At 37.8% G+C, this 25,504-nt stretch overlaps 1 protein-coding gene across 6 annotated transcripts in view; it reads left to right on the top strand.

Annotated features, from left to right (window-relative positions):
• HELZ (helicase with zinc finger) overlaps positions 1-25,504 on the top strand; it is a 157,209-nt gene that overhangs the window by 103,685 nt on the left and 28,020 nt on the right. For all 6 annotated transcript variants that reach the window (XM_028087428.1, XM_028087429.1, XM_028087425.1 and 3 more), the window contains 5 exons: positions 4,990-5,194; positions 11,896-11,947; positions 12,760-12,950; positions 14,686-14,893; positions 21,338-21,417. In XM_028087428.1, coding sequence (XP_027943229.1) covers positions 4,990-5,194; positions 11,896-11,947; positions 12,760-12,950; positions 14,686-14,893; positions 21,338-21,417 — 736 coding nt within the window. The remainder of the gene's footprint in view (positions 1-4,989; positions 5,195-11,895; positions 11,948-12,759; positions 12,951-14,685; positions 14,894-21,337; positions 21,418-25,504) is intronic.

Here is a 25,504-nt window from a genome sequence, read left to right as displayed (position 1 = left end):
AATATATCACTGAACAAAAATGACTAAAAATCTCTGCCTTTGTGGGCTTTACGTTCTTGTACGTGGTAAGTTCAATGGAAGAGAAATAGAACATTAAGGGGAATTAGGAGTGATGGGGGTGCAGTGGGCTGGTTTGTGATTTATGGAGTGTGATCAGAATATCCCTCACTGAGAAGCTGACTTTGAGGTGAGGGAGTGAGCTATGCTGTTATTTGGGGTAAAAGTGCTCCAGGAAGAGGGAACAGCTTGTGCAAGAGTCCTGAGGTGGTTTTGTGTATCTTTGATGAAGACTGAATTTTATATTGATATTATTTCATTTCTTCCCCTTCATTATTGTGTCAGCTTGTTTTTGATGAATTTCCTTCTCTACTTATTTTCTCTCAGGGCTTCTCAGTGTAAATGATTCTTCGTGTTTGGTTAATCCAAGGGTCTTAAAATTAAGGAGGTTAGGAGTGGTTATTACTTGTCTTTGAATAGTGTTGCTAGTATTCCTTAGATTGTAGTCATAAGGAAGTATTTCTACTAAAATGTTTTAGTTAAAATATCAAAATAAGAAATTACTCTTTATACACTTATGTATATGTAAGTAATAGGAATTTTAACTGTTTGAAGCCAGTAATATGACTTGGTCTTTTTAGTGTTGAAAATTATGTTACCATTAACAAAAAAAAAACGAACAGAAATTTATAATCTATATTCTTTTATGGAAAAGAAATACACTAGGGATTACTTAAAGTTGTGGAAATAGTCTAGGACCTGTTGACGTGAATTCAGATAGTAGAAAGCGATGTAGACAGTCCCAAATATGCCTTGGGTAACTATTTCTTTTTGATATGTTAGAATTAATGTAGACGACAGAGCTGCTAGGAAGTTGCTTAAACCAAGTTTTCTATTGCGATATAGATATGGCGGCATTTTATTGTCTGTTTCCCTGTTTCAGCGGGAAGAATTCTATGGGAAGGGAGACAACTGTGACCTTTAATAATAATCTGCATGTATTAGAGTTTAAGACTCCAGAAGAAGTTAATATACTTTATAGGGGAAAGCCATTAACAAAGGAATCTAGGAGTTTTAATTTATGGTTAGGTTATGAAAAAATAACCTTTTCTTTAAAAAGGAATCCACAAAATTTGAGTGGTCCATGACTTATTTATGCATACCTAAACAGTCCTGTTGTAAAATATCTTTTTTTTTTTTTTTAAAGATTTTATCATTTATTTGAGAGAGAGAGGCAGAGGGAGGAGCAGACTCCCCACTGAGAAGGGAGCCCGACGCAGGGCTTGATTCCAGGACCCCAAGATCATGACCTGAGGAAGGCAGACACTTGACCAACTGAGGACCCAGGCACCCCAGAATATATTTAATTTCATATTAAAAAGATAGATTTCTGTTCATTTTTGGCCACTAATGACAAAAAGTTGGGAAAGGGAATATATTAATTCCAAGTTACAAATGAATAAAACTATGTATAATAATTTGGCTTTTCTCCTAAGAGTTTTACTTTAGTTACTTTATAATTCATTGAAAGCATTTTTGGTTAGAATATTACTGTGATATTTTACCATTTTTGTTTATATTTATCATTTGAAAAATGTTAAGAATACATACAGTTTGATTAGAATTTAATAGATTAAAACATAAAATAGGACAACTTATTAGAAAAAAAAACTAGGGAAAAAAATTAGAAACTGTTGGGGGAATAAATAGGTATAACAATAGTCTTGAGCCAAACTTGTTTTGAACTCTTTTTATAAATAATGTCAAACATTTATCAATATTTTATTTTTTTAAAAACTATTTCTGTAGAGTTGTATTATGCTGTAAATTCCATGAGATCAGCATTTTTTATCCCTTCTCTGACATAAATTGTTATTTTTCTCAGAGCAGATAGGTGAATAATTTTTTGTGAGGCCATGCTGTCAGAATTATCTAGGGCTAATTTTTAACTTGTAGCCAGGTCTATTGGTTGCTTATTTCTTACTACTCAGCTGGAGTGTATTAGGGACTACAAATTAATTTATAAGCTAGGCAAAATATTTTCAGAGATGTTAACTGTATTGTGTAGGGAGAAAAAAATCAGGTGACTTACAGCTAATTTGGAATTCTCATTATCTGTGTTATTTGGACACTTTAATCACAGCTTTAATCCAAGAGCTGGTAGTTGAAGGGTATGGGTATTTGTGCTTTGATCTTTCTAATTTCATTAGAAATTAATTTAATCTCATAATACAAGTAAACTTGGAGGACATAGGCAATTTTTTCTTTTTTTGTAAAGCTTTCAGCTTCTCACCGTTAAGTATGATGTTAGCTGTAGACTTGTATATGGCCTTTATTTATTTATTTTAAGATTTTAAGATTTTATTTATTTATTTGAAAGAGAGAATGAAAGAGAGCACGAGAATGGGGTAAGGGGCAGAGGGGGAAGCTGACTCCCTGCTGTGCAGGGAGCCCAATGCAGGCCTTGATCCCAGGACTCCGGGATCATGACCCGAGCTGAAGGCAGACACCCAACCGACTGAGCCACCCAGGCGCCCTGACATATATGATTCTTAGGCACTATAATAACAGAGGAATGAATTCTTTGTAGTTTGAGTTAATCAGCCCCACCTCCACTGTGTCCCATTCAGTATTTATGAAAAACTAATATATTTCCAAATATTAAATTTTCAAGGAATAATTGTGTATAGTATACCAGTTTAGAAGGCTACCGTTATATAATCTTTTTTGTTGTATTTTTAAATAGAATTTATCTATTAACCTGAAGTGAATGTAGTGAACTTCCTTCTCCCCAGCTTGCCAAACCAGTGAATCTTAATATAGTAGCTGTTGTTTACCGACGGTTTTCTCTTGCCAGGTGCCTGGTTAAGTACTTTGCACACTTAGCCTTATTCAGTCATCCCAACAACCCTGCAATGTGGGAATTTTATTTTTATTTTAAATGGGGTTCCTGATTCACAGAATTTAAATTACTGCCCAAGGTCAGATACCTATTAAATGGTTCACTCAAACAGATGTCACATTGACTTCAAAACCCAAGCTCCTCTCTCTGGGTTACCCTGCCTTTCCCAGGAAGTGATGAATATGCTTGTATAAATCTGCACTGAGTGGGGAGAGCCAGAGAGGAGTCATGCATTTCTCCAAACCAATGTGTTTGGAGGAGGTCTTCCTTTGAACTGAGTTTCTTCATTAGCAAATTCCATTTAGTCAGTGAGATACAATCATATTTCATATGTATGTAGACATGGGGGTATTTGTGTGTGTATATATACGCACTCTTTATAACTTAAGGATGCCAAGTGATTTTCCAGTGTTTTATCAGTGATCCTGGAAGCAAGGTTAACATAAAAACAAAATCTCTGCTTGTGCTGTCTCTTCCACACACTCTCTCTCTTTTAAATAAATAAATAAAAAATAATTTAAAAAGGTAATTCTTCCTTAGCTATCAGACTGTGAAAAAAAGAAAAGCCTTGATTCCTTCAGAAGGGCTTTTTTCTCTAAGATTGTATGTATTTGTGTATGTATGTATTTATTTGAGAGAGAGAGAGCAGGGAGGGGCAGAGGAAGAGGGACAAGCAGTCTGTGCACAGAGCATGGAGCTTATCGTGGGGCTCCATCTCATGACCCTGAGATCTTGACCTGAGCCAAAACCAAGAGTCAGATGCTTAACCAGCTAAGCCATCCAGGCGCCCCCAGAAGGGTTCTTAATAGAAATAAAGGGTAAAATTATGCATTTCTTAGCAACACATACTTCCTGTAACTGAATGACTATCTTGTTAGCCTTTATATCTTATTGTCAGAAATGCATATTTAATATTTTGTAGTATTTTTCCTGTTGTTGACATATAGGCCTGAAATATTTTTGGACCCATTTCTTAAACTTACCTTTAAAAAAGTAGAAAAGACATATGTAAGAGAAACGTAGTTCAAAATTAAACCCTGCCAAGTTTTCTGAATATATTAATAACCCAATTCCCATTCATATACTAACTTTTATAATATAAACCCTTTCATTTATGCTTCTTGAAACCATCTTGATTAATTCTTGTCCACCTGGACACAAGGATACCAACTTGGAAAGACACCACATCATATATCTTTTATAGTTTAATAAAACATTATTTGAACCTCCTATTAAAGATAGGTATGCATATTTATAATGGTCATTTAAAAATAAAAAATTTTATGTTGTCTTTTGTAATATGTATTTAATATTTTTAATATTTGGAGATCAGTTTCCAAACCTGTAGGAAAACGGCTATCCAACTGCAACAAGTTTTTGAATGTATTTTTTTCTTTCCTATTTATTAATTTGATTAGGAAATGAACAGTCAGCATTAAAATTCACATTCCAGCTTCCTGTATTTTTCATAATTAATTAAAAACTCTCTTAATTAATGTTCTGCTTGTTACAAGCATCTGTTAAGTAAGAGAAAAATATAGGAATAGCTAGTTATTTAAGAATCTTTCATGAGGATTATCTACTTTGTGGCTCAGATTTATGTCCTGAGTTGGCTTTTCTTAGTCATCTAGCACCAGTCTCCTTTGGCCCCATAATTCAAATCGGTCTGATTTATGTATGTGTCTATATTTGTATATGTATATAGTGTGTATGTGAGTATGTCTTGAACTACAAATCATCTGTAAAATGAGGTAGCAACAGTTTTGAAATCCTTACTATGTGGATAACAAAACTGTCATTCTAGATTGGTGGATAATTGAGCATTGACCACATTACTTGCATTGGTCAGCCAAAATTAATTGAGAGCATGATTTGTATTTTCCACAATATTTGACATGACTATAGTTTCAGAATCACACTTCTGGAGTCTTGTGATCTGGTAGAAAGATTATACCTGAATCATAGATGAATGTTGGTCTGAGGATTTGGGGTGGGAAGCGGGAATTCGAAATGATCTTTAGTTGCTTATGTTCATTTCTGTGATTTTATCCACTGATACTGTGAACTGATTTTCTAAATCTTTTCTGTAGGAAATTTTGGGAACGGTTTATTGCCCTGTGTCATGAAAATAATAGCCTGCACGGAATCACTTTTGAACAGATCAAAGCTCAGCTAGAGGCTTTAGAACTCAAGAAGACGTATGTGTTGAATCCGCTGGCACCTGAATTTATCCCCCGGGCTCTGAGACTGCAGCATTCAGGAAATACCAACAAACTGCAGCAGTCACCCCCCAAGGTAAAGCCTGCTGATGGACTCCAAGAGGGTGGAGGGAGAGAGCAGCACAGAAGGGTCCGGGGTTCATCAGGCTGCAGGTTACTTTAGGTATTGGAAATGAAGGTTACATTTGGCGGCAAGCGGTTTCTGCAAGGAGCTTGTCTAGCTTGCACATGTAGTGAGAGCAAATACAGTGTGGTGTGCAGCCGTGCTCAGTGTCCTAATCATCCTCAAAGAAGTTTTCAAGTACCAGGTTGCTTCTGGTGTCCTTTGTATAATATCTCCCTGTCCTCTCTACTGGTAGGCTTTTCTTTAGCAAGATGTGAGTAAAACAAAGCAGTTTAAAAGACCGTCAACACTCATTAAAAGCATGCCCTTAGAGCATATTATTATAAGGAACAATATTATGTAATAGTGTTTGTAGAAAACAGATAGTTCTAATCCTGGGTTGCTGACCAGTTCATTTCAAGTAATATTTGACACAGTGAAAAAATTTGGTTGACTTCTGGAAGATTACTTTAATTGATTTGACCTATATTTGTTGTGTAAGAAGTAATCCAATGAGGAGTGGAGGTGGGTCAGTCAGGGCCATGTCTACTTTTGAACCATAGTTATTTTGGGCAGGGACAGCTGGTGTTTTTGCTACAGTGCCTGAAAAACATATGCTTGCACTTACCATCTAGAAAAGAAAGCTATGAGAATGGCATGTTTAGTATTTGTTCTGGTTTTTTTGGTGTGTTTATAGTCATCAGTATGGTATTAAATGACATGAACGAAGTAAAAGAATATTTCAATTTGGGGCTTCATTTTAAAAATGTAAAACCTGATGTGTAAACAATAACTAATGGTTTAATATCTTTTAAATCTTTCAGCTCAATAGGTAATAAGCTGAGAAGAGAACTACTTCTGTGTTAAAATACTGTTGTATGTTATTAGTTTAATAAAAATGGACCGAGTGTGCAGTAATGTTTAGTGATTTGGGATTTCCAGGGGGTTAAGCATCTTGTATAAATGAATCTTCTAGATTTCTAAAGCTTAAACTATTAATAAACTGATTATCAACTTATTTGTCGGATAGTTAAGTTTCTTCAGTGTACCAGCTGCTATGGTAGGTGCTAGAGAAGCCTAGATAAGCGGATTAGGCCTCCGGAGTCCTTTGCGGCAGATGGTGGAGGGTGATGGTCAGAGGAAGTAGGTGGATTCAAGGCAGTTTCCATCACAGAGATCTTGTTTAGGAGTCCATTGAGTAGACGGGGATAGTGCTAGACTGAGGAGACATTTCAGAAACTAGGATATAAAAGCTCCATTAGGGCAGAGATTTTTGCCTGTATTATTTACTGTGCTATAGCCTCAGTGCCTAGAACAACACTTGGCTCATCATAGGTGCTTAAAAGTATTTTTTAGATGAATGAATGAAGCTCAAGAAAGAGCCTATACAGAAGGCCAGAGGTGTGAGAGAACAGGCTCTACAGGGATCAGCAAGGAGTTTAGGGTGTGTGGGGAGTAGGGAATCCAGGTAGAAGTTTTTGTATTTTACTGTTTTTTTTTAATTATAGTGTTGTAAAATCATTATACCCTTTGCACATCCCTAACTACAGTAGCGTAAACTCTTCTTACTGACTTGAGAACGTAAGCATCAATTTATGTACTATAGGTGCAGCTAGATTCAAGCCATGATACCAAATGTGGACTGACTCTAAGCAAGATCCTGCAGTTTGCTTTTTGTTGTCATTTTAAAGGTGAAGTAAATATGTGTTCAATCCACTTGCTTTTCTAAAACCATAAACTCCCTGAAGACAAAAATCCTCTTCTATATACTTTTTATGGCCCCTAGTGCCTCGCCCCACTCTTTGCATGTAGTGGGTGCTCAGTAAATATTTGATAAGAGAATAATGGTTATGATGCATCCAGTAGAGTGTAGCGTGGCTTTTCTCTCTCTCTCTCCCTTTTTTTTTTTTTGGTGTGACTTTTCTCTTTTATTTTTATTTTTTTTAAACTTCTTTATTTGACAGAGAGAGACACAGCGAGAGAGGGAACGCGGCAGGGGGAGTGGGAGAGGGAGAAGCAGGCTTCCCGCCGAGCAGAGAGCCCGATGTGGGGCTCGATCCCAGGACCCTGGGATCATGACCTGAGCCGAAGGCAGACGCTTAATGACTGAGCCACCCAGGCGCCCTGGCTTTTCTCTTTTAATAAGAGGATTGTGTAATTTTAATTAATGGCCAAAATAGCCATTGCCCCGATTTTTTTTTTGACTTTTTAGAAAATATTCTTCACTGATACAACACATACTATCTGTTGTTTCTATGTCACTAACACAGTGGTTCATCAAATTTTTTATACACCTGGCTATTTAAGATTATTGATTATTTAAAGCATGTATGAGAATAATCAATAATTTTAAACAACTGAGGTATAGTGAACAAGAGGTTATTTTTGTCACTTTATCTTCTTTCTCTCCCAGTATTTTATTTTACTTCCATTAAATTGTTTTGAGGTTTGAATTTGTGCTAGAGTTTTGTTTTATTTAATTTTCTATTGTAGGAAGTTTCAAACATATTCATAAGTAGAATAGTATAATGAATTCCTTGTCATCTAGGTTTTGTTTGTTTTTTTTAAAGAATTTATTTATTTGAGAGAGAGCGAGAACACGCGCACGAGCATGAGTACTAATGGGGGGGAGGGGTAGAGGGACAAGCAGACTCCCTGTTAAGCATGGAGCCCAACTCGGGGCTCAGGCCCAGGACCTGGAGATCATGACTTGAGCCAGAACCAAGAGTTGGATACTCAACTGACTGAGCCACCCGGGTGACCCCCTGTCATCTAGGTTTATTAATTACCAACTTAATCTTGTCTCATCTACAGACCACCTCCCCTCCTTCCCCCACCAGATATACACACTGGAAAATTTTGAAACAAATCCCAGATATTTTATTTCATGTGCTAGAGCTTTTGATGAATGGGGATTTACTTCATTGCTAGAAAAGGATGCTATTTCTTTTTAAGATTTTATTTACTTATTTGACAGAGACAGCGAGAGAGGGAACACAAGCAGGGGGAGAGGGAGAGGGAGAAGCAGGCTTTCTGCTGAGCAGGGAGCCCGATGCGGGGCTCGATCCCAGAACCCTGGGATCATGACCTGAGCTGAAGGCAGATGCTTAACCAACTGAGCCACCCAGGCACCCCAAGGATGCTGTTTCTGAAAATGTGATACTAAACCATACAATTTCCCCTTAAGTTTTCCTTAATGTTTGACTTTTAACACAGTTCTGTGCATAAGAAATATTAAAAATTAGTATTGTTGATACAGTTAGTATTGACAATTTAAATCCCGGTCTGATTTCATGTAGATGCAGTCATCAGAAGCCTGGCCGAGAGTTAAAAGTGCTCCAGGACCTGCTTGCTTTTAGGGTTGTATTTGGCAACAAAACATGCCCCGAGCTGTCGAGCAGTCACAAAACTTTATGTAAGAGGTCCATTCTGTGATGGTGTTAGCAAAGGTACAGAATGTTAGGGCTCCAGGAGCCGGTTGTCCAAGCTGGCCCTTTATTGCCTCCCTCTCTGCAGGCATCATTTATCGCCAAGCGCCTGTTTCATGGGCACCTGCAGAATTAGCACAGAGAAAAGCAATTTGCCTGTTTTCATTCCACTTATCCTAGGGCATTTACTGGGAGCAATGTTTGGAAGCTTTGTTAAAATGGAACAGATTCATTTGCGCACACACTAAAAACCAGACAGAGCATAGATAATACTCAGAAATGGATCCTCTGAAAAGACCAAAGCATTATTTTATAGATTCTAGTTGTGAGTTGTTTTCATCATCTGTCTCCAGCTGCTTATGTTGTTTCTCACTGTCCGGACATCAGAAAGCATGTCAGTCTGTGTACTTTAGTAGCCTCTGTGCCCAGCCAGGGGTGGACACGTGGTGGGCCTCATTAACATGTGTTGAATGCGTAAATGGAAAACAATGTGTGAAATAGTAAATATTTGAATAAAGGAATGGCAGAGTAAAAAGTCCTTAGAAACTATGTTGACATGAGCTACATTTGCTTATAAAAATCCTGACATTCTACTAGAGGTTCACATACTTTCTGAGATTTATTAGCAAACTTCTGGAATTATCATTGTGGGATGACTTTTATAGACAGTGCTAACCCTACTGCTACATTATTATTTTGTTTATAAACTACCAAACACCATGTGATTATTCTACGGACCAAGTACACTTACTGCCCTACAGCTGCGTGCTAAGTTGAAGCATCTGAGTAAAGTGTCTCCTGCACTGAACCATACAGAGTGCTGAATTATACTTGTAGAGGTGCATATCTTTTTACATGATAGACCCCAAGTTGCTTTTTAATTTAGTGTGTCCCGCAACCCAGAGTGCTGATGTATATATTGTCTGGCCTGCTTCCAGCTTTACATATAGGATTAACCTAGACTGTGGTTATTCTTTGTATTGGTTTCCTATTGTTGCTGCAACAAATTAGCACAAACTTAGTGACTTAAAACAACACAAATGTATTGTATCACATTTCTTTGGGTCACATGTCCCAACCCTTGGTTGGTTTCTTGGTGTTGGGTCTCACAAGGCCAGGATCAAGGTGTTGGCTGACTGGCCTCTTATCTGGAGGCTCTGGGAAGAATCTGCTTCTGAGTTCATGCAGAATCTAGTTCCTTGTGGTTGCAGGACTGAAGTCCTTGTTTTGTTGCCTCCTGGAGCGTTCTTAGCTTCTGGAGGCTTCTCTCCTATTCTTGCATTTGGCCCTTGTGTTGTCTCAGAGTGACCAGCAATGTATTAAAATCCTTCTCTCCCTTGGAATCTCTGACTTCCTCTTCTGCCACATCTGACTCCAGCTGGGGAAACTTTTCTGCTTTTAGGGCTCATGTGATTAGAGTGGGTCCACCCAGATAATCTAGGATAATCTCCGTATTGCAAATACACCACTTAATTATATCTGCGGAGTCCCTTTTGCCACATAACATGGCATAGTCACAGATTCCAGGGATCAGGGTGTGGACATCTCTAGGGGACAGTTCGTACCACACTATGACTACATCACTGTTTTCTCTGCATGCTGCACATTCACCCCTGCTTGATGGTTCATTAGAGGCTAAGAAATCGAAATGGTTTGCTACCCTTTTGGAACAGTCTTCTCTCCTTTCTTCCATCAGTGGATGTGCCCCAGCTGCTCTTGATGTCACTTCTTATGGCTTCTGCTTCTGATCTTCCCACCTATTTCCACCATCTCTGCTGCCTGCAATGCTCACCTTTTCATGGTTTCTTCTTTCTCCTGCCATGCTTTTCTTACTGCTCCTCTATTCCTCAGAAGTTTGTTTTGTATAGCTAGTGCCAATCACTGGGAACAGTCTCCGGATTAATGGACTGACTGTGATTCTTTTTTGAGTGTTTCTTCTGGCTCTCTAAGAGTTGGAACTTTGTTGCCCTTGTCCGCTCATAACTAACCTACCTGAGCGCATGCCTTGGATGTTTAGTGCTGACTTGAATAATTAACATTGCCGACAGATAGGGAGATAAATGAAGCGTTACTGTACTTTTGCTTTGGTCAGGAAGAAATTTTTTTCCCTGCTATAGATGTTATCCACTCCCCCCCCCCCCCGCCGCCCCACACCTTCAGTTTTCAGATGTTATATATAAATAACAGATTTGTGTGTGTCTTAAGGGTAAGTTGTATAACGTGCTACTTGTGTTGTATCATGGCCTTGTGTGTTACATTTAGCCAATAGAACGAGAAAGACATTTTTTAAAGTCCAGAAATTCAGAACCATTGTCTCTTCAAATGTTGTTTCTGCCTTAAAATCATCCCATTTCTAGCATTGCTTATTTAATAAATCTTCAATTGATGGACATTTAGGTTGTTAACATTTAACATACATATAAACAATGCTGTGATGAACATCTGTGCCCAAATCCAGTATTATTTCATTTGGATAAATTCCTGAAAGTGCAATTATTGGGTTAAAGTGTATACATTTTTGATGCTTCTGGTAATATTGCCAAATTGCTTTCTAGAACATTTGTACATTCTCTTAAGCAAATTGTGTCAGTGTCTTTACCATGTTTATGTTCACATGGTTGTTTTAAAGGTTTTCATCCTCAGGGATTGAAGACTGATGTTTTTCCCTTGAAAAGCAACTTTTCATTTCATCATTTAATTAATAGAAAATTTGTAGAGAAGCTGCAAAGGAACAGAATTTAGGTTTCAGTCACATTGACTGCTTATTTCTTTTTATTTAAAAAATCATTTAAACAAAGAATTTTAGATACCCTTAATTTGAAGCTGAGAAAATTAGAGGCCTAGCACCATGACTTAATATTTATTTATTTATTCATTTTTTTAAAAGATTTTATTTATTTGAGAGAGTATGAGTGTGTGGGAAGGTGGGTGGAGGGAGAGGGAGAAGCATACTCCCCACTGAGCAGGGAGCCCTTCATGGAGCTCGATCCCAGGATCCTGAGATCATGACCTGAGCCAAAGGCAGACGCTTAACTGACTGAGCCACCCAGGTGCTCCCCCATGACTTAATATTTAAAAAGAAAGTTGACTCAAAGCAGTCTAATGGTTATTGATTACAGACTCGCAGTCTTTGAATTTTAATTGTTGCTGTATATATTCAGTTTGCTTAGGATTAAGAAAGTGGTTATTGTTCTCCTAAGATGAAATGTGTTTAAATTATTATACTTCTGTTTTTTTTCTTTAAAGGGGAAAAGCCTCCATCATACCCAGAATGATCATTTCCAGAATGATGGAACTGGTAAGTGGAAAATTAGCTCTGAGATAACTTGCTTTTATTGTATAAGAGATTTACCCCCAAACTTCATCACTAGAAAGAGGAGGATGGGGAGGGGGCAGGACACACACACACACACACACACACACACACACACACACACTCTCTCTCTCTCTCTCTCTCTCTCTCTCTCTCTCACTCACTCACTCACTTTGGAACTCACTTAACTCTTTTTCTCAACACATCTGGTCTTGTGAATTCTGTTACACCATTTCTGAAAACAGGTGACTTATATCTAGAAGTTTTGAGGAAAAACATTTAAGCCCATGCAACAAGAGTTTTTGGAAAATGTATTCTACAAATGTTGGGTCATTGAAATTTCAAGATGAAGTTTATTTAAACGATTTAAAATATTACAGAATTGTGCTTTTAAAATAATAATTGCTTAACCTTCATTTTGTTTGTGGCTATATTACAGTTGCAAGCCAAAACTTCATTGTGAGGGATTGTATTTATTTTCCTAGTCTTAGAAGAATGTTTACTGAGTGTGTATGGTTTTCTCTCTTGAAAGACACACCTCTAGCTTCTTGGAAGACATGTACAATTACACTAGTTTACAAAAGGAATACTTTGTATATCTCAAGCTAATTTTAGGGAACATTGTAAAATGGTTATGTGTTTTTAGTATGCTTTACTCTTCCATATTGGTATTTCTTTGATTATAAGGTATCTTCGGGAAAACCTGGGAAATGTATTTTGCTGTTGGTGATTTAAATTATTCTTGTCTAGAGGAATGTGGACAACTACTGAGTGCATCCTCTCTCTTGATTTTCCAGTTCAGCCCAATCCTTCTGTACTTATTGGCAATCCTATTAGAGCATATACTCCTCCACCACCTCTTGGCCCTCACCCAAATTTGGGGAAGTCTCCAAGCCCTGTTCAGAGAATAGATCCTCACACTGGGACCAGTATTCTTTACGTACCTGCTGTCTATGGAGGGAATGTAGTCATGTCGGTGCCTTTACCTGTAAGTGGACATTTGAGATACTTTCTATTGAATAAAATAAAATAGGTTTCATGAAATTAGTAACTATCCCAAATAGTGTTGTACCTTTTTTAAAAAAACTTTTCAGTGCCTGTAAGCTTTTATAGCAGCTCTTTCTTTAACCTTCAGATTTTGAAATGACCAAAGAAATATGAATTGTTGCTTACAATTTGTTACTAGATTGTCAGTGGCTATGAAGAAATCTGTAAATTGGATGTTTTGATTGAGAAGCCTTTGTATTCTTTTAAAATACTTTTACTGGGAAAATTGAGCTGAAAGTTAACATAGCTTGTAAATTGGTCTCTTGTTTTACAAAGTGATGCTCTTTTATCTTTTACTTTTTTATTCTTACATAATTCATTAACCTTTCCTAAGAAATACAGTTTTTTGGAGCAGGCACAGAAGCTTGGATTAGTCCAGCTCTCCGGATCTGTGAATTTTTCTGAGAAATTTCACTCCTTATGAAATCTTATGGGTACTTAAAAACATTATTAAATCCTTTCTAAGACAATAGATATTTAGAGGGCTTCCATCTTGTGTATAACCCATTTTTATTCCTTTAAGATTCTTTAATATTTTGGTAATTTTATAAATTTGCTGATACAATATTTCCAAATTCAGGAATTTTAGCCTAGAAAACATATCTTTCATTTAAGGCAAGTATTGTAATTTCAGGCAGAGGTGATTATTGCCAAGGATTTTTGGCACCTCCCACCACCAAAATGGAAAAATGCCTAGCTGTAAACCTTTCTCAGCCATAATGATCACGATAGTTTACAATTACAGCAGCCAATGAGAATAACTGTCAGTAAGAAATGTGTAATTCATGCCCACTGCCCATAGATCTTCAATTTTAGCTGACTTATTTCTTCCCAGACAGCCTGGCAACATTATACATCATTTGCTTTAAATAGTAATTCCTTTAGGATTTACATTTCATTTTACTAGGTCAAAGAGGCTTTTATTATATAAGATTTTTTTTAGGAGTCTGCATTTAACAGTTATATTACAGTAAGAGTAGCTTAGATGTCATTGTATTTATCCTTTTATGTTCGTACACAGAGAGTATATGTTTAGATAACACCTAAAGAAATGTTCTGTTTCTGTGGTTTAAGGGAAGAGTTGAATTTATCAAAAGCATTAATTAAACTAATAGCCTGTTTGAATTTTCCCTACAGTAAATGGACATGAAATGATTGGGTTGGGTTATTCATGTAAAGTTGGAATATGTATATTTTGTGTCGAGACTCCTTAGACTAAATTCTTTCTTAATTTTCCCCATTCTTTCATTCAGTCTATTAAACTCTGTAACTATGCAGTTATAATTTAAAAGATAATTTCCTTGGTAACCTATGACATGTATACATTCATATTGAGGGGGAAATGATTCAGGATTATAAAATGATTTAATGTGTCAAGGAATAATTATCAGTTTAAAGTCCTCAATTTCTTCCAAACCTGAAAAATGACCAGTTTTCTCTACACACTAAATATTCAGGAAGCCAATTTTCTTTTTTAAAGAAGCCAGTTTTTGACCAGTTAAGATGTAGTAGTAATTCTGCCAGTTGTTAAAATTAGCATTGACTTTGTAGTTACTCATTTTGATAAAGTTAACATCTCTCTGTGTGTGTTTGCTTTTTCCTAATCAACAGCACTATGGCAGCTTGCCTTTCAAAATGTACGTAATGCAGTTATTTTATTTCTTGTAATAACCTAGGTACCATGGACAGGGTACCAGGGCAGATTTGCAGTCGATCCTCGGATCCTTACACACCAGGCAGCGATGGCCTACAATATGAACCTCTTACAGACACACGGACGGGGGTCTCCCATACCATACGGCCTTGGGCACCACCCACCTGTCAGCATAGGGCAGCCACAAAACCCGCATCAGGAGAAGGAGCAGCATGAGCCAAGTCGAAATGGTGAGCTGCTTCACTATTCTCATGTTCCTGAATTGATGATATGCCTGTTTGTATCAACATATAAAGTTCTTTTAACAGTATGATTATTTTTTAAAAAATATTTTATTTATTTATTTAGAGAAAGCATAGGGAGGGGGAGAGGGAGAGGGAGAGAATCTCAAGCAGACTCCCTGCTGAGTGAGGAGCCCAACACGGGGCTCGATCTCACGACTCTGAGACCATGACCTGAGCCGAAACCAAAGAGTTGGTCGCTCAGCTGACTGAGCCACCTAGGTGGCCAATATTTAGAGTGTTTTAATTGATAGTTCTTTAAAATTGAGCTGGAAAATCCTCTCCTGTTAAACATTTTTATTGACCCAAATTATTTTTGTGCTGTACTAAACATGAATGCTACTCTTGATTTAAAGTAGTTCTTAGGTAAATCACAATCTCCTGTCTACTTGAATTATAAATAAGGAAAAATTACCCAGTCTGTTTTTTAAAGTCAGGTTTATTGAGGTATAATTTATCTACAGAAAATTCACTTTTAAAACGTATAGTTGATGTGTTTTGACAAATACAGAGAGTTGTTCACCACCACCAGAATCAAGTTTTGGATATTTCCGTAACTCAAAATGTTCCCTCATATCCCTTTGTAGTTTGCTTTCTCCAGCCCCCGGCCCTGGGCAACCACTAATCGGGAGTTTTGTCTCTAGTATGTCATGTAAATGGAATCACAGAGTATATAGTTTGGTGTGTTCAGCTTCATTCACTTAACTTAATGCTTTTGAGATTCATTCATGTTGTGTGTGTCAGTAGTTTGTTCCTTTTTACTGTTGATTAGTATTCTATTATGCGGATGCACCACAATGTTTTTATCTGTCCATCAATTGATGGTCACCTTAGTTATTTCTGATTTTTGGCTCTAATGAATAAAGTTGCTGTGAACATATGTGTGAACATACATTTTCATTTCTCTAGAGTGTATTCCCAGGAGTAAGATTGCTGAGCATATTATAAATACGTAGGTGACTTTATAAGAAACTGTCATGCTGTTTTTCAAAGTGGTGATCCATTTTTCATTTCAGCTAGTAATATATGAGATTCTCATCAGCACTTAGTGTTGTCATTCTTTTTAATTTTACCCTTGCTAGCAGGTATGTGATAGTATTTGATCATAGTATTAGTTTGCTTGTTCCTAATGACTAATAATGTTGAATATCTTTTCATTGGGCTTACATGCCCTCTGTATATCTTTCATGAAGTGTCTATTCATATTTTTGCCCACTTTTTTTATTAGTGTGTTTTATGAAGTTATAAGAGTTCTTTATACCTTCTGGATACAAATCTTTAATTAGATACATGTTTTGAAAATATTTTCTCCCAGGATATGGCTTGCCTTTTCATTAACAGTATCTTTCAAAAAGTAGAAGTTTCTACTTTTGATAAAATTCAGTTTATCCATTTTTTTCTTCTTTGAGTCATGTTTTTGGTGTGGTGTCTAAATTTCTTTGATCCAAGATCACAAAGATCTGTGTTTTTTCCCCTAGAAATTTCATAGTTTTAGCTCTCACATTAGGTCCTTTTTGAGTTAAGTTTTATATGTGGTGTGAGGTAAGAATTCAGATGGTTTTTTTGTTTGTTTCTGTGTGTATATATATATATATAGAGAGAGAGAGAGAGAGAGAGAGAGAGAGCGCACATTTGTTGAAAACACTGTCCTTCCGCCATTAAACGTAGTGCCTTTGTTGAAAATCGATTGGCCACATATATGAAGTCTCTGTTCTGTTGATGCACGTGTTTATGTGTATGCCAGATGTGCTGTCTTGTTTCCTGTAGCTTTATGAAAGTCTTGACATCAGGTACTATGAGTTTTCCAACTTTGTTCTTTTTCAAAACTGTGTATTCCAGGTCCTTTGCATTTCCATGTACATTTTAGAATCAGCTTCTCGGTTTCTACAAAAAACCCTCCTGGGATTTGGATTGGGATTGTGTTGATTTGTAGATCAATTTAGGGAGAATTGACTCCTTAACAGTATTGAGCGCCCCACCCCCCTTTTTAAGGTTTTCAGTATACGACTCTTGCACATACTTTGTTAGAGTGAAAACTTAATATAGGTATTCAGTGTTAACAGTTTTCCTCCTTAGTAGTGCATCCCACAAATTCTGATGTATTTTCATTTCATTCAGTTGAGTACACTTTCTAATTTCACTTGAAATTAGGTCCATGGAATATTTAGAAAAGGGAGTTTTAGTTTCCAGTTATTAGGGATCTTCTAAGAATTTTTATGTTACTTATTTCTACATTAATTCCATTGTGGTAAGAAAACATATTTTGTTTTCAAACAAATTCAAACTCTTTTGAATTTATTGAGATTTGTTTTATGGCCCAGAATATGGTGTATATCTTTGCAAATGTTCCATGTTCACTTGAAAAGAATGGAGTGTTCTATAAATGTTACTTAGATCAAGTTGATTGGTAGAATTGCGCACAACTACTATATTCTTGCTGATTTTCTACTTTTTAAAAAATACGTATTTAGAGAATATTGGAATCTCCAAGTACAATTGACATTTGTCTATTTTTCCTTAAGAAGTTTTGCTTGATTAATTTTGAAGTTCTGTTATTAGGAGCATCAACATTTAGGATTATGTGCTCTTGATTAATTAACTCTTATGAATTTGGAATGACTTCCTTTATCCCTGGTAGTAGTCTTTGCTCTGTGATCTACTTTGCTTAGTATCTAAGGTAATCACTTTAGCTTTCTTTTGACTAGTGGTGGCATGGTATATCTTTTTTTACCCTTTCTTTCTTTCTTTCTTTCTTTCTTTCTTTTCTTTCTTTTCTTTCTTTTCTTTCTTTTCTTTCTTTTCTTTCTTCTTTCTTTTTCTTTCTTTCCTTCCTTCCTTCCTTCCCTTTCTTTTCTTTCTTTCTTTTTTTCTTTCTCTTTCTTTTCTTTCTTCCTTCCTTCCTTCCTTCCTTCCTTCCTCCCTTCCTTCCTTTCTGCTTTCTTTCTTTCTTTTTCTTTCTTTCTTCCTTTCTCCCTTCCTTCCTTCCTTCCTTCCTTTCTCTTCCTTCCTTCCTTCCTTCCTTCCTTCCTTCCTTCCTTCCTTCCTCCCTCCCTCCCTCCCTCCCTCCCTCCCTCCCTCCCTCCCTCCATTACTGTTAATCTCTTTGTGTCTTTATATTTAAAGTGCATTTCTTGGGGCACCTGGGTGGCTCAGTCAGTTAAACATCTGACTCTTGATTTTGGCTCAGGTCATGATCTCAGGGTTGTGGGATTGAGCTCTGCTCGGGCTCTGCGCTCAGCTCAGAGCCTGCTTGAGATTCTCTTTTTACCTCTCCATTTGCCTCTTCTCTCGTGCATGTTCTTTCTGTCTCTCTCAAATACATAAAATCCTTAAAATGCATTTATTTTATTTTATTTGTTTTTAAAAAGATTTACTTATTTGGGAGAGAGGGAGGTGGGGGAGGGACAGAGATTGAGAGAGAGAGAGAGAGAGAGAGAGAGAGAATTCTAAGAAGACTCCCTGCTGAGCATGGAGCCCTGTGTGGGGCTCAATCCCACAATCCTGAGATCCTGAGATAATGACTGAGCCAGAACTAAGAGTTAAGTGCTCAACTGACTGAGCCACCCAGGAGTCCCTACAGTGCATTTATTTTAGGTGACATGTGGTTGGCTCTTGATTTTTTTTTTCTTTTAGTCCAATGTGACAATCTCTGCCTTTTAATTGGGGTTTTTAGACCATTTATACTTAATGTGATTATATAGTTAGGCTTGATTTTGTCATCTTGCTATCTATTTTTAATTTGTCTGATCTGTTTTTTGTTTCTCCTTGACTTTTTTCCTGCCTTCTTTTGGATTAGTTGAATATTTTCTATGATTCCATTTTATCTCCTTTTTTTGATTATTAGCTATAACTGTATTATTTTAGTATTTGCTTTAGAGTTCATAGTATACATCTTTAACTTCTCACAGTCTACTTTCTAATTTATATTTTACCACTTCATGTACAGTAAAAGAACCTTATGATATTTGAATTTTTCATCTCCTGGCTTTTATGATATTATTGTCATGCATTTTACTTTTACATGTTATAAGCCCAAACATTATTATTATTTTTATTTAAACAGCCAAGTATCTTTTTTTTTTTTAAGATTTTTATTTATTTGACAGAGAGAGAGAGAGACAGTGAGAGAGGGAACACAAGCAGGGGGAGTGGGAGAAGGAGAAGCAGACTTCTCGCCGAGCAGGAAGCCCAATGTGGGGCTTGATCCCAGGACTCTGGAATCATGACCTGAGCCGAAGGCAGACGCTTAATGACTGAGCCACCCAGGCGCCCCCAGCCAAGTATCTTTTTAAAGAGTTTTAAATAAGAACAATAATTTTTGTATCTATCCATGTAGGTAACATTTCTGGTAATCTTCATTTCTTTCTGTATACTCATGTTTTCATTTGATAGAATTTTCCTTCTGCCTGAAGGACTTTTCTTAAAATTCCTTGTAATGTGAATCTACTGGTGATGAATTCTTTCAGTATCTGTATGCCTGAAAATATTTTTGTTTCACTTTCATTTTTGAAAGATAGTTTTGCAGGGTATAGAATTCTTGGTTGACAGTTTTTAATCTTTCAGTGCTTTAATGTTACTCTGCTGTTTTCTTGCTTCAGTTGTTTCTAGTGAGAAATCTGATGTCATCCTACTTTTGTTTTTGTATATGTAATGTGACTTTTTTTCTCTGACTCCTTTTAAGAGTTTCTTTTTCTACTGGTTTTAGTAGATTGCTTATGATATTCCTTGGTGTAGTTTTCTTCATGCCTCTTGTGTTTGGGGTTTTGTTGAGCTTCTTGGATCTGTGGATTTATAGTTTTCATCAAGTTTGGAAACTTTTGACCTTTATTTCTTTTTTAAAAAGTTTTTATTTATTTATTTATTTGACAGAGATACAGCGAGAGAGAGAACACAAGCAGGGGGCAGTGGGAGAGGGAGAAGCAGGCTTCTCGTGGAGTAGGGAGCCCGATGCGGGATCAATCCCAGGACACTGGGATCATGACCTGAGCTGAAGGCAGATGCTTTAAAGGCTGAGCCACCCAGGCACCCAACCTTTATTTCCTAAGATATTTTTTGTCTCACCTCCTCCTGACTTACTCAGGAATTCCAACTACCCAAATACTAGGCTGATTAAAGTTTCCCCACAGTTCATGGATGCACTTTCCTTTTTTTTCTCTTTCTCTTTTTTCTTTTTGTATTTCATTTTGTGTAGTTTCTGTTGCTCAAGTTCACTAAGTTTTTATTCTATAATGTCTAATCTGCTAGTTCCATCTAGTGTATTTTTCATCTCAGACATTGCAGTTTTCGTTTCTTGAAGTTTAGTAATAACCATATTCTGGAATGAAAATTCATTTTACAAATTTCCAGTGGCTTTCCTAAAAAAGTGATGTATATATGTATGTATGTATTTATTTAAGTAGGCTCCATGCCCAATTTGGAGCCCAGTGCAGGGCTTGAACTCATGAGCCTGAGATGAAGACCTGAACTGTTATCAAGAGTTGGATGCTTAACTGACTGAGTCACCCAGCTGCCCCATAAAAGAATGTTTTTAAACAAGAGCCCAAATCAGGGATTTTTTTTCAAGGAATTTAAAATATCCAACAGTTAACTCTTATAGATTAAAATCCTTTCATGTGTGTGGGGCTCCTGGTTAAGCATCAGACTCTTGATTTCGGTTCAGGTCATGATCTCAGGGTTGTGAGATTGAGCCCTGCATCGGGCTCGTGCTCAGCTGAGCCTGCTTGAGATCCTCTCCCTTTGCCTCTCCCCTTGCTCTCTCTGTCTCTCTCAAGTAAATAAATAGAATCTTAAAAAAAGAAAAATAAGATCCTTTCACGTGTGAAATAGCATTATTTAATTCTATTCTAATTGTGAATTTTTTTAAATCTCAATTTGCTTTCTTTACTATTTATCATCCACTTATATTTAGTTTGCTATTACTTTTAAGTAGTGTAACTACATTCCTTTCAGAATATCTATTCAGTTTAGATTCCTTTGTTAATTGAGTTGGCATATTTTTGGATTTTTGCTTAATTGCATTTGTGAATGGCCAAAGCATTGAGCCTTTATAAATAGGCAAGAATGCCAATGCCTTTTGTGCATCTAGTTTAAGAAAACGAGGCTACAAATTCCTGGAGAATGGGCAATTATCTTTGAAATTATTTCATGTTTTAAGGTTATTCCTTTATTAAGCTTTTGTTTTGACAGTGAGGTTTGCTTTAATTATAAATTTTCTTTCTTGCAGGGAAACGGCAACGCTGAACTTTAGAAAAGGCAAATCCCAAGCAGTAGTATAAATTGATATAATGGGTGAAAAATGTTCAAAATATTCTGCTTCTGTCTAATAATGGTTAGTCATTGGAAATGTAACATCCATTGGAGACAGTTTATAAGAATTTTTAAATATTTTCTTAGGTAAAAGCGATACAAATAACCCTGGACCTGAAATTAATAAGATTCGAACACCAGAGAAAAAGCCTACAGAAGCAAAACAGGTATGCTGCTTACATTTGGTGAATGGATTGTTCTGATGGATTTAGTCTAATTGATCATCTTGGAATCTTGACGTTTTAAAGAAAATTTTCTATCTTTTTATGTATGTCTTTTATGTTTATTGTTTATGAGGATCTGGTGGGTTGTGTTAATCCTCTCTCCCTTCACCTTTTCTTTGTGGCTACATTATCTGATTTATTCGTATACTTTTCTCAAATTGTGTTATTCAGTGATAGACTTGAATTTAGAGCCTCTCCATGATAAAGTACTAAGTGAAGACACAGCTGTAGATGTGTCATTGAAAATAATCTCAGAATGCAAAGAGTTGGTATAGTGAAGAAGGAAGACTTAACTTCCTTAAGTAGCTTTAGCTTACCTTGTTCTCTCATTACACCTTCTGTATAAATCCTTAACTTTTTTAATTGAAGTATAGTTGACACACAATGTTACATTAATTTCAGGTGTACAATATAGTGATTCAGTGAGTCTGTATGTTATGCTTGCTCACCGCAGTGTAATTACCATCTGTCACTGTACAACGCTATTACAGTACCATTGATTATATTCCCTGTGCTGTACCTTTTATCCCCATGACTTATTCATGTCATCACTAATCCTAAATTCTTTATCCACCCATTCATCTACTCTCCTTGCTTCTGTACTTGTGAACCAGTTAGGGAAAACCAGATCATTAGTTGAATTAGTGCCACTGGAAATCTCTAAGATTTTATTTATTTATTTGAGAGAGAGAGAGCACAAGTGGATTGAGGGGCAGAGGGAGAAGCAGACTCCCACTGAACGGGGAGCCTTATGTGGGGCTCAATCCTGGGACTGTGGGATCATGACCTGAGCTGAAGGCAGATGCTTTACCAACTGAGCCACCAAGGCACCCCTCAAGCAACCAACTCTTATGAACCCACTTCAGTTGTAGTCTTACTTGTCTTTTCTCTGGTATTTGTTAACTATTTTCTACTTCATTCTTTTTGACCATCTTGTTTCTTTTGGTTTCTTTGACATACATTTCTACTTTGCGCAACTCTAACGTGACCTGTCTCTTTTGTAAGTTCCTGCCCACCCCCTTCCCATCTGTCCCTAGTCCTTACGTTGGGGTTTCCCAGGGTTCTGTCTGTCCTACACCTCTCTGCATTCTGTGATTTCTCACATAAACTAGGTCAGTTCCATGGTTTTAAATCTCTGCTGCATGATAATGACTTCCAAATCTGTATTTCCAACTTAGCTGGCTTTAAGCAACTGTACTCTATACTCAGTGACTTATGTCCCATAAGCAGCTCTGAGTCACGGTTTCTACAACTGAGAGGACTTAGTACCTACTGGAGGAGTACAAATGAGGCAGCCAGTGACCCTTTGTGCTGGAGCCTGAGGGGAGCTGCCGTGCAAGTGGAGGTTCTGTGTGTGTGGAAAGGGATGCGGGGAGAGAGTAGGCAGCAGTGAGGAAGCCTTGGCAGCCCTTCTAGTCCGAGGCAGCGCAGGACTCAGTCTACCACAAGAGCCTTGGGTACTGTGAGAGCCGCCGAAGCCGAGATAGCCAAGTGTCTCTCTTGTCCTTGTTGTAACATTTCTCTTACGATCTTTCCCTGTTCAGGAACTAGGCAACCTGATAGATGTTTCATTTTCTTTCCACCCATCGATGCTTTGTCCTAGGGCCTCGGGGCAAGCCAGTTCCTAGCTCTCCTTGACTCAGTGCCTCAGTATTAAGAGGAAAGTGATGGAGGATAATCTGATTCTGGTAATAATTTAATTCTCAGGCTCCTTCAGACATTACAGTCCTCTATGCTGCTTAGCCCATTATTGTAGTATCATAGAGTAGCACAGTCTTCCTTCCTTCCTTCTGTCCTTCCTTCCATCCTTCCTTCCTTCCTTGACTTATTTATTAAAGATTTTGTTCATTAGAGAGAGAGAGAGAGAGCACGCACAGGGGGAAGAGCAGAGGGAGAGGGACAAGCAGACTCTGTGGTGAGCACAAAGCCCGACGTGGGGCTTGATCCCATGACCCTGAGATTATGACCTGAGCCGAAACCAAGAGTCAGATGCCCAACCGGCTGAGTGATTTAGGTGCTCCGAGTAGCACAGTCTTTTTTTTTTCTTTTTTAAGATTTATTTATTTTAGAGAGAGAGAGGTGGGGGGAGGGGCAGAGGGAGCGGGACAAGCAGACTCCTGGCTGAGTGGGGAGCCCAAGGAGGGTCTGGCTCCCAGGAACCTGAGATCATGACCAAAATCAAGAGTTGGCCGCTTAACCGACTGAGCCATCTAGGTAGCACAGTCTTGATTAAGTTTCTATGACCGGCCTAGCTTCTTGTCCATGTCAAAGTCAGAAGTGAAGGAGGCAGCTTGTCCATAAACAACCTTGACATCTAATCATTATGATCTCCCTCATGTGATCTGAGTATGCTTTTTCAACAGCGTCTTATAGAAAGATGTATATCCCAGATGAATGTAGCATTAGTCATCAAAAAGATGAGGATTTATGGGGGACAATGTTTGTTTATAAAGAACCTTAAGTAGATTCTGAAACTTTGTTTTTAATTTTGCAGATAAAGTTTAATGATTTAATATATAAAGCTTAAATCTTGGCTCATTGTAAATGGTTAATGACAACTCATTATTCAAGACCCTCCATATTTATAATGCCACTGTGGGTAATGGCCTCTGAGACATTCAGAGAGCAGGCTTTGCAGCTGCTTGGGAAGACTGGGATGAAATTGTCATTCTTTTTTTTTTTAAAGATTTTATTTATTTATTTGACAGAGAGAGCACAAGCAGGGGGAGCTGCAGGCAGAGGGAGAGGGAGAAGCTGACCCCCCCCCCCCACTGAGCAGGGAGCCCGATGTGGGGCTCGATCCCAGGACTGAGCCACCCAGGTGCCCCTGAAATTGTCATTCTTCCCATTTCATCTTCTAGACAGTTTCTATACACCCAGTGATCTTAAGGACCTTATTGGTCCAATTCAATGGCAAATCCATTTGAACTTAGTGATGAGAGATGAAAATGCGCTGGAGGCATGATGGGCACGTCGCTGCCGGTGTTGTGATAGCTTGGTTGCCAAGAGTACCTGAGCTGCAATTCAGGAGCAAGCCGCTTGTTCTGGGTTCTGGAGAGTGGTCAGTTCTGTGTTTAGCTTGAGAGCCTTTGGTGAGGCAAGTACTCTACAGTCCTCAGTGACTATTTCCACATTGAAACTTATAGGGAGATTGATATACCAAAGCAGCTCATTGAGTGTTTTGACAGAGATGGGAAAGAAAAATTGCTTCTTTCCACATTATATATCAGTTTTCACATTGTCACCACTTAGGATCAAATTTGGATTTCAGAAGGATGACGGCACTCTCTAGCTTACAAATCTTTGGTAGCTTACCACAGTTTACAATACAGGATTAAAAATGTTTATTCTCAGTATTGAATCATTCAGGGTCTTGTGTAATTGGGCTCTTGCAGTTTTATCTGATGCCAGGAAGGGGAAAACTAACATCTAAACAAGTGACGTAGTCGCTTTGTGTACACAGAGCTTCTCATGCTCCTCAGATCTGCCATATTTTTCTCCTTTCCCCGCCCTCCTTGGTCAGGCTGTTACCTTTACCTAGAATGTCCTTCCCGCACTGGTAAATTTCAGCTCCTTGCGCAAGATTCAGTTCAAATGCCATAGCCTCTGTGAAGCCACCTCTCATTGTCCTATCACTTCCTTTTGTTAACACCTCTAATTTTGTTGGTATTTTACTTGTTGGTATCCTCTACTGGCCTCCAAGCCTGGGCTTTGCAAACTTTTCCTGCGAGAGGCCAGATAGTACGTCTTCAGGCTTTGTGGCCGCATGGTTTCCGAGCAGTCACTGGGTTCTGCCACTGCTGTGAGAAGGAGGCCATAGACAGTGTGTCAGCGAACGGGGGTGGTTGCGTTCTAGTAAAACTTCAACTGCAAAAATTTGGTGGGCCAGAAATGGCCTGGGGTTCATGGTTTGCCAACCCTCGCTACAAGCTCTGAGGGGTACGGACTGAGTCTTTGTACTGCCTTCTTAAATCTCCAGCACGAGGTGCAGTGCTCTTGGTAGGCTCTCAGGAAACGTTTGTTGAAAGGG

Source organism: Eumetopias jubatus, unplaced genomic scaffold (assembly GCF_037043125.1).
Source record: "Eumetopias jubatus isolate StellerSeaLion01/CBP00866 unplaced genomic scaffold, mEumJub1_p1.0 scaffold_10, whole genome shotgun sequence".
Classification (NCBI taxonomy): domain Eukaryota; kingdom Metazoa; phylum Chordata; class Mammalia; order Carnivora; family Otariidae; genus Eumetopias; species Eumetopias jubatus.
The sequence above is the reverse complement of the archived record's forward strand: the minus strand, read 5'-3'. Positions and strand labels throughout refer to the sequence as shown.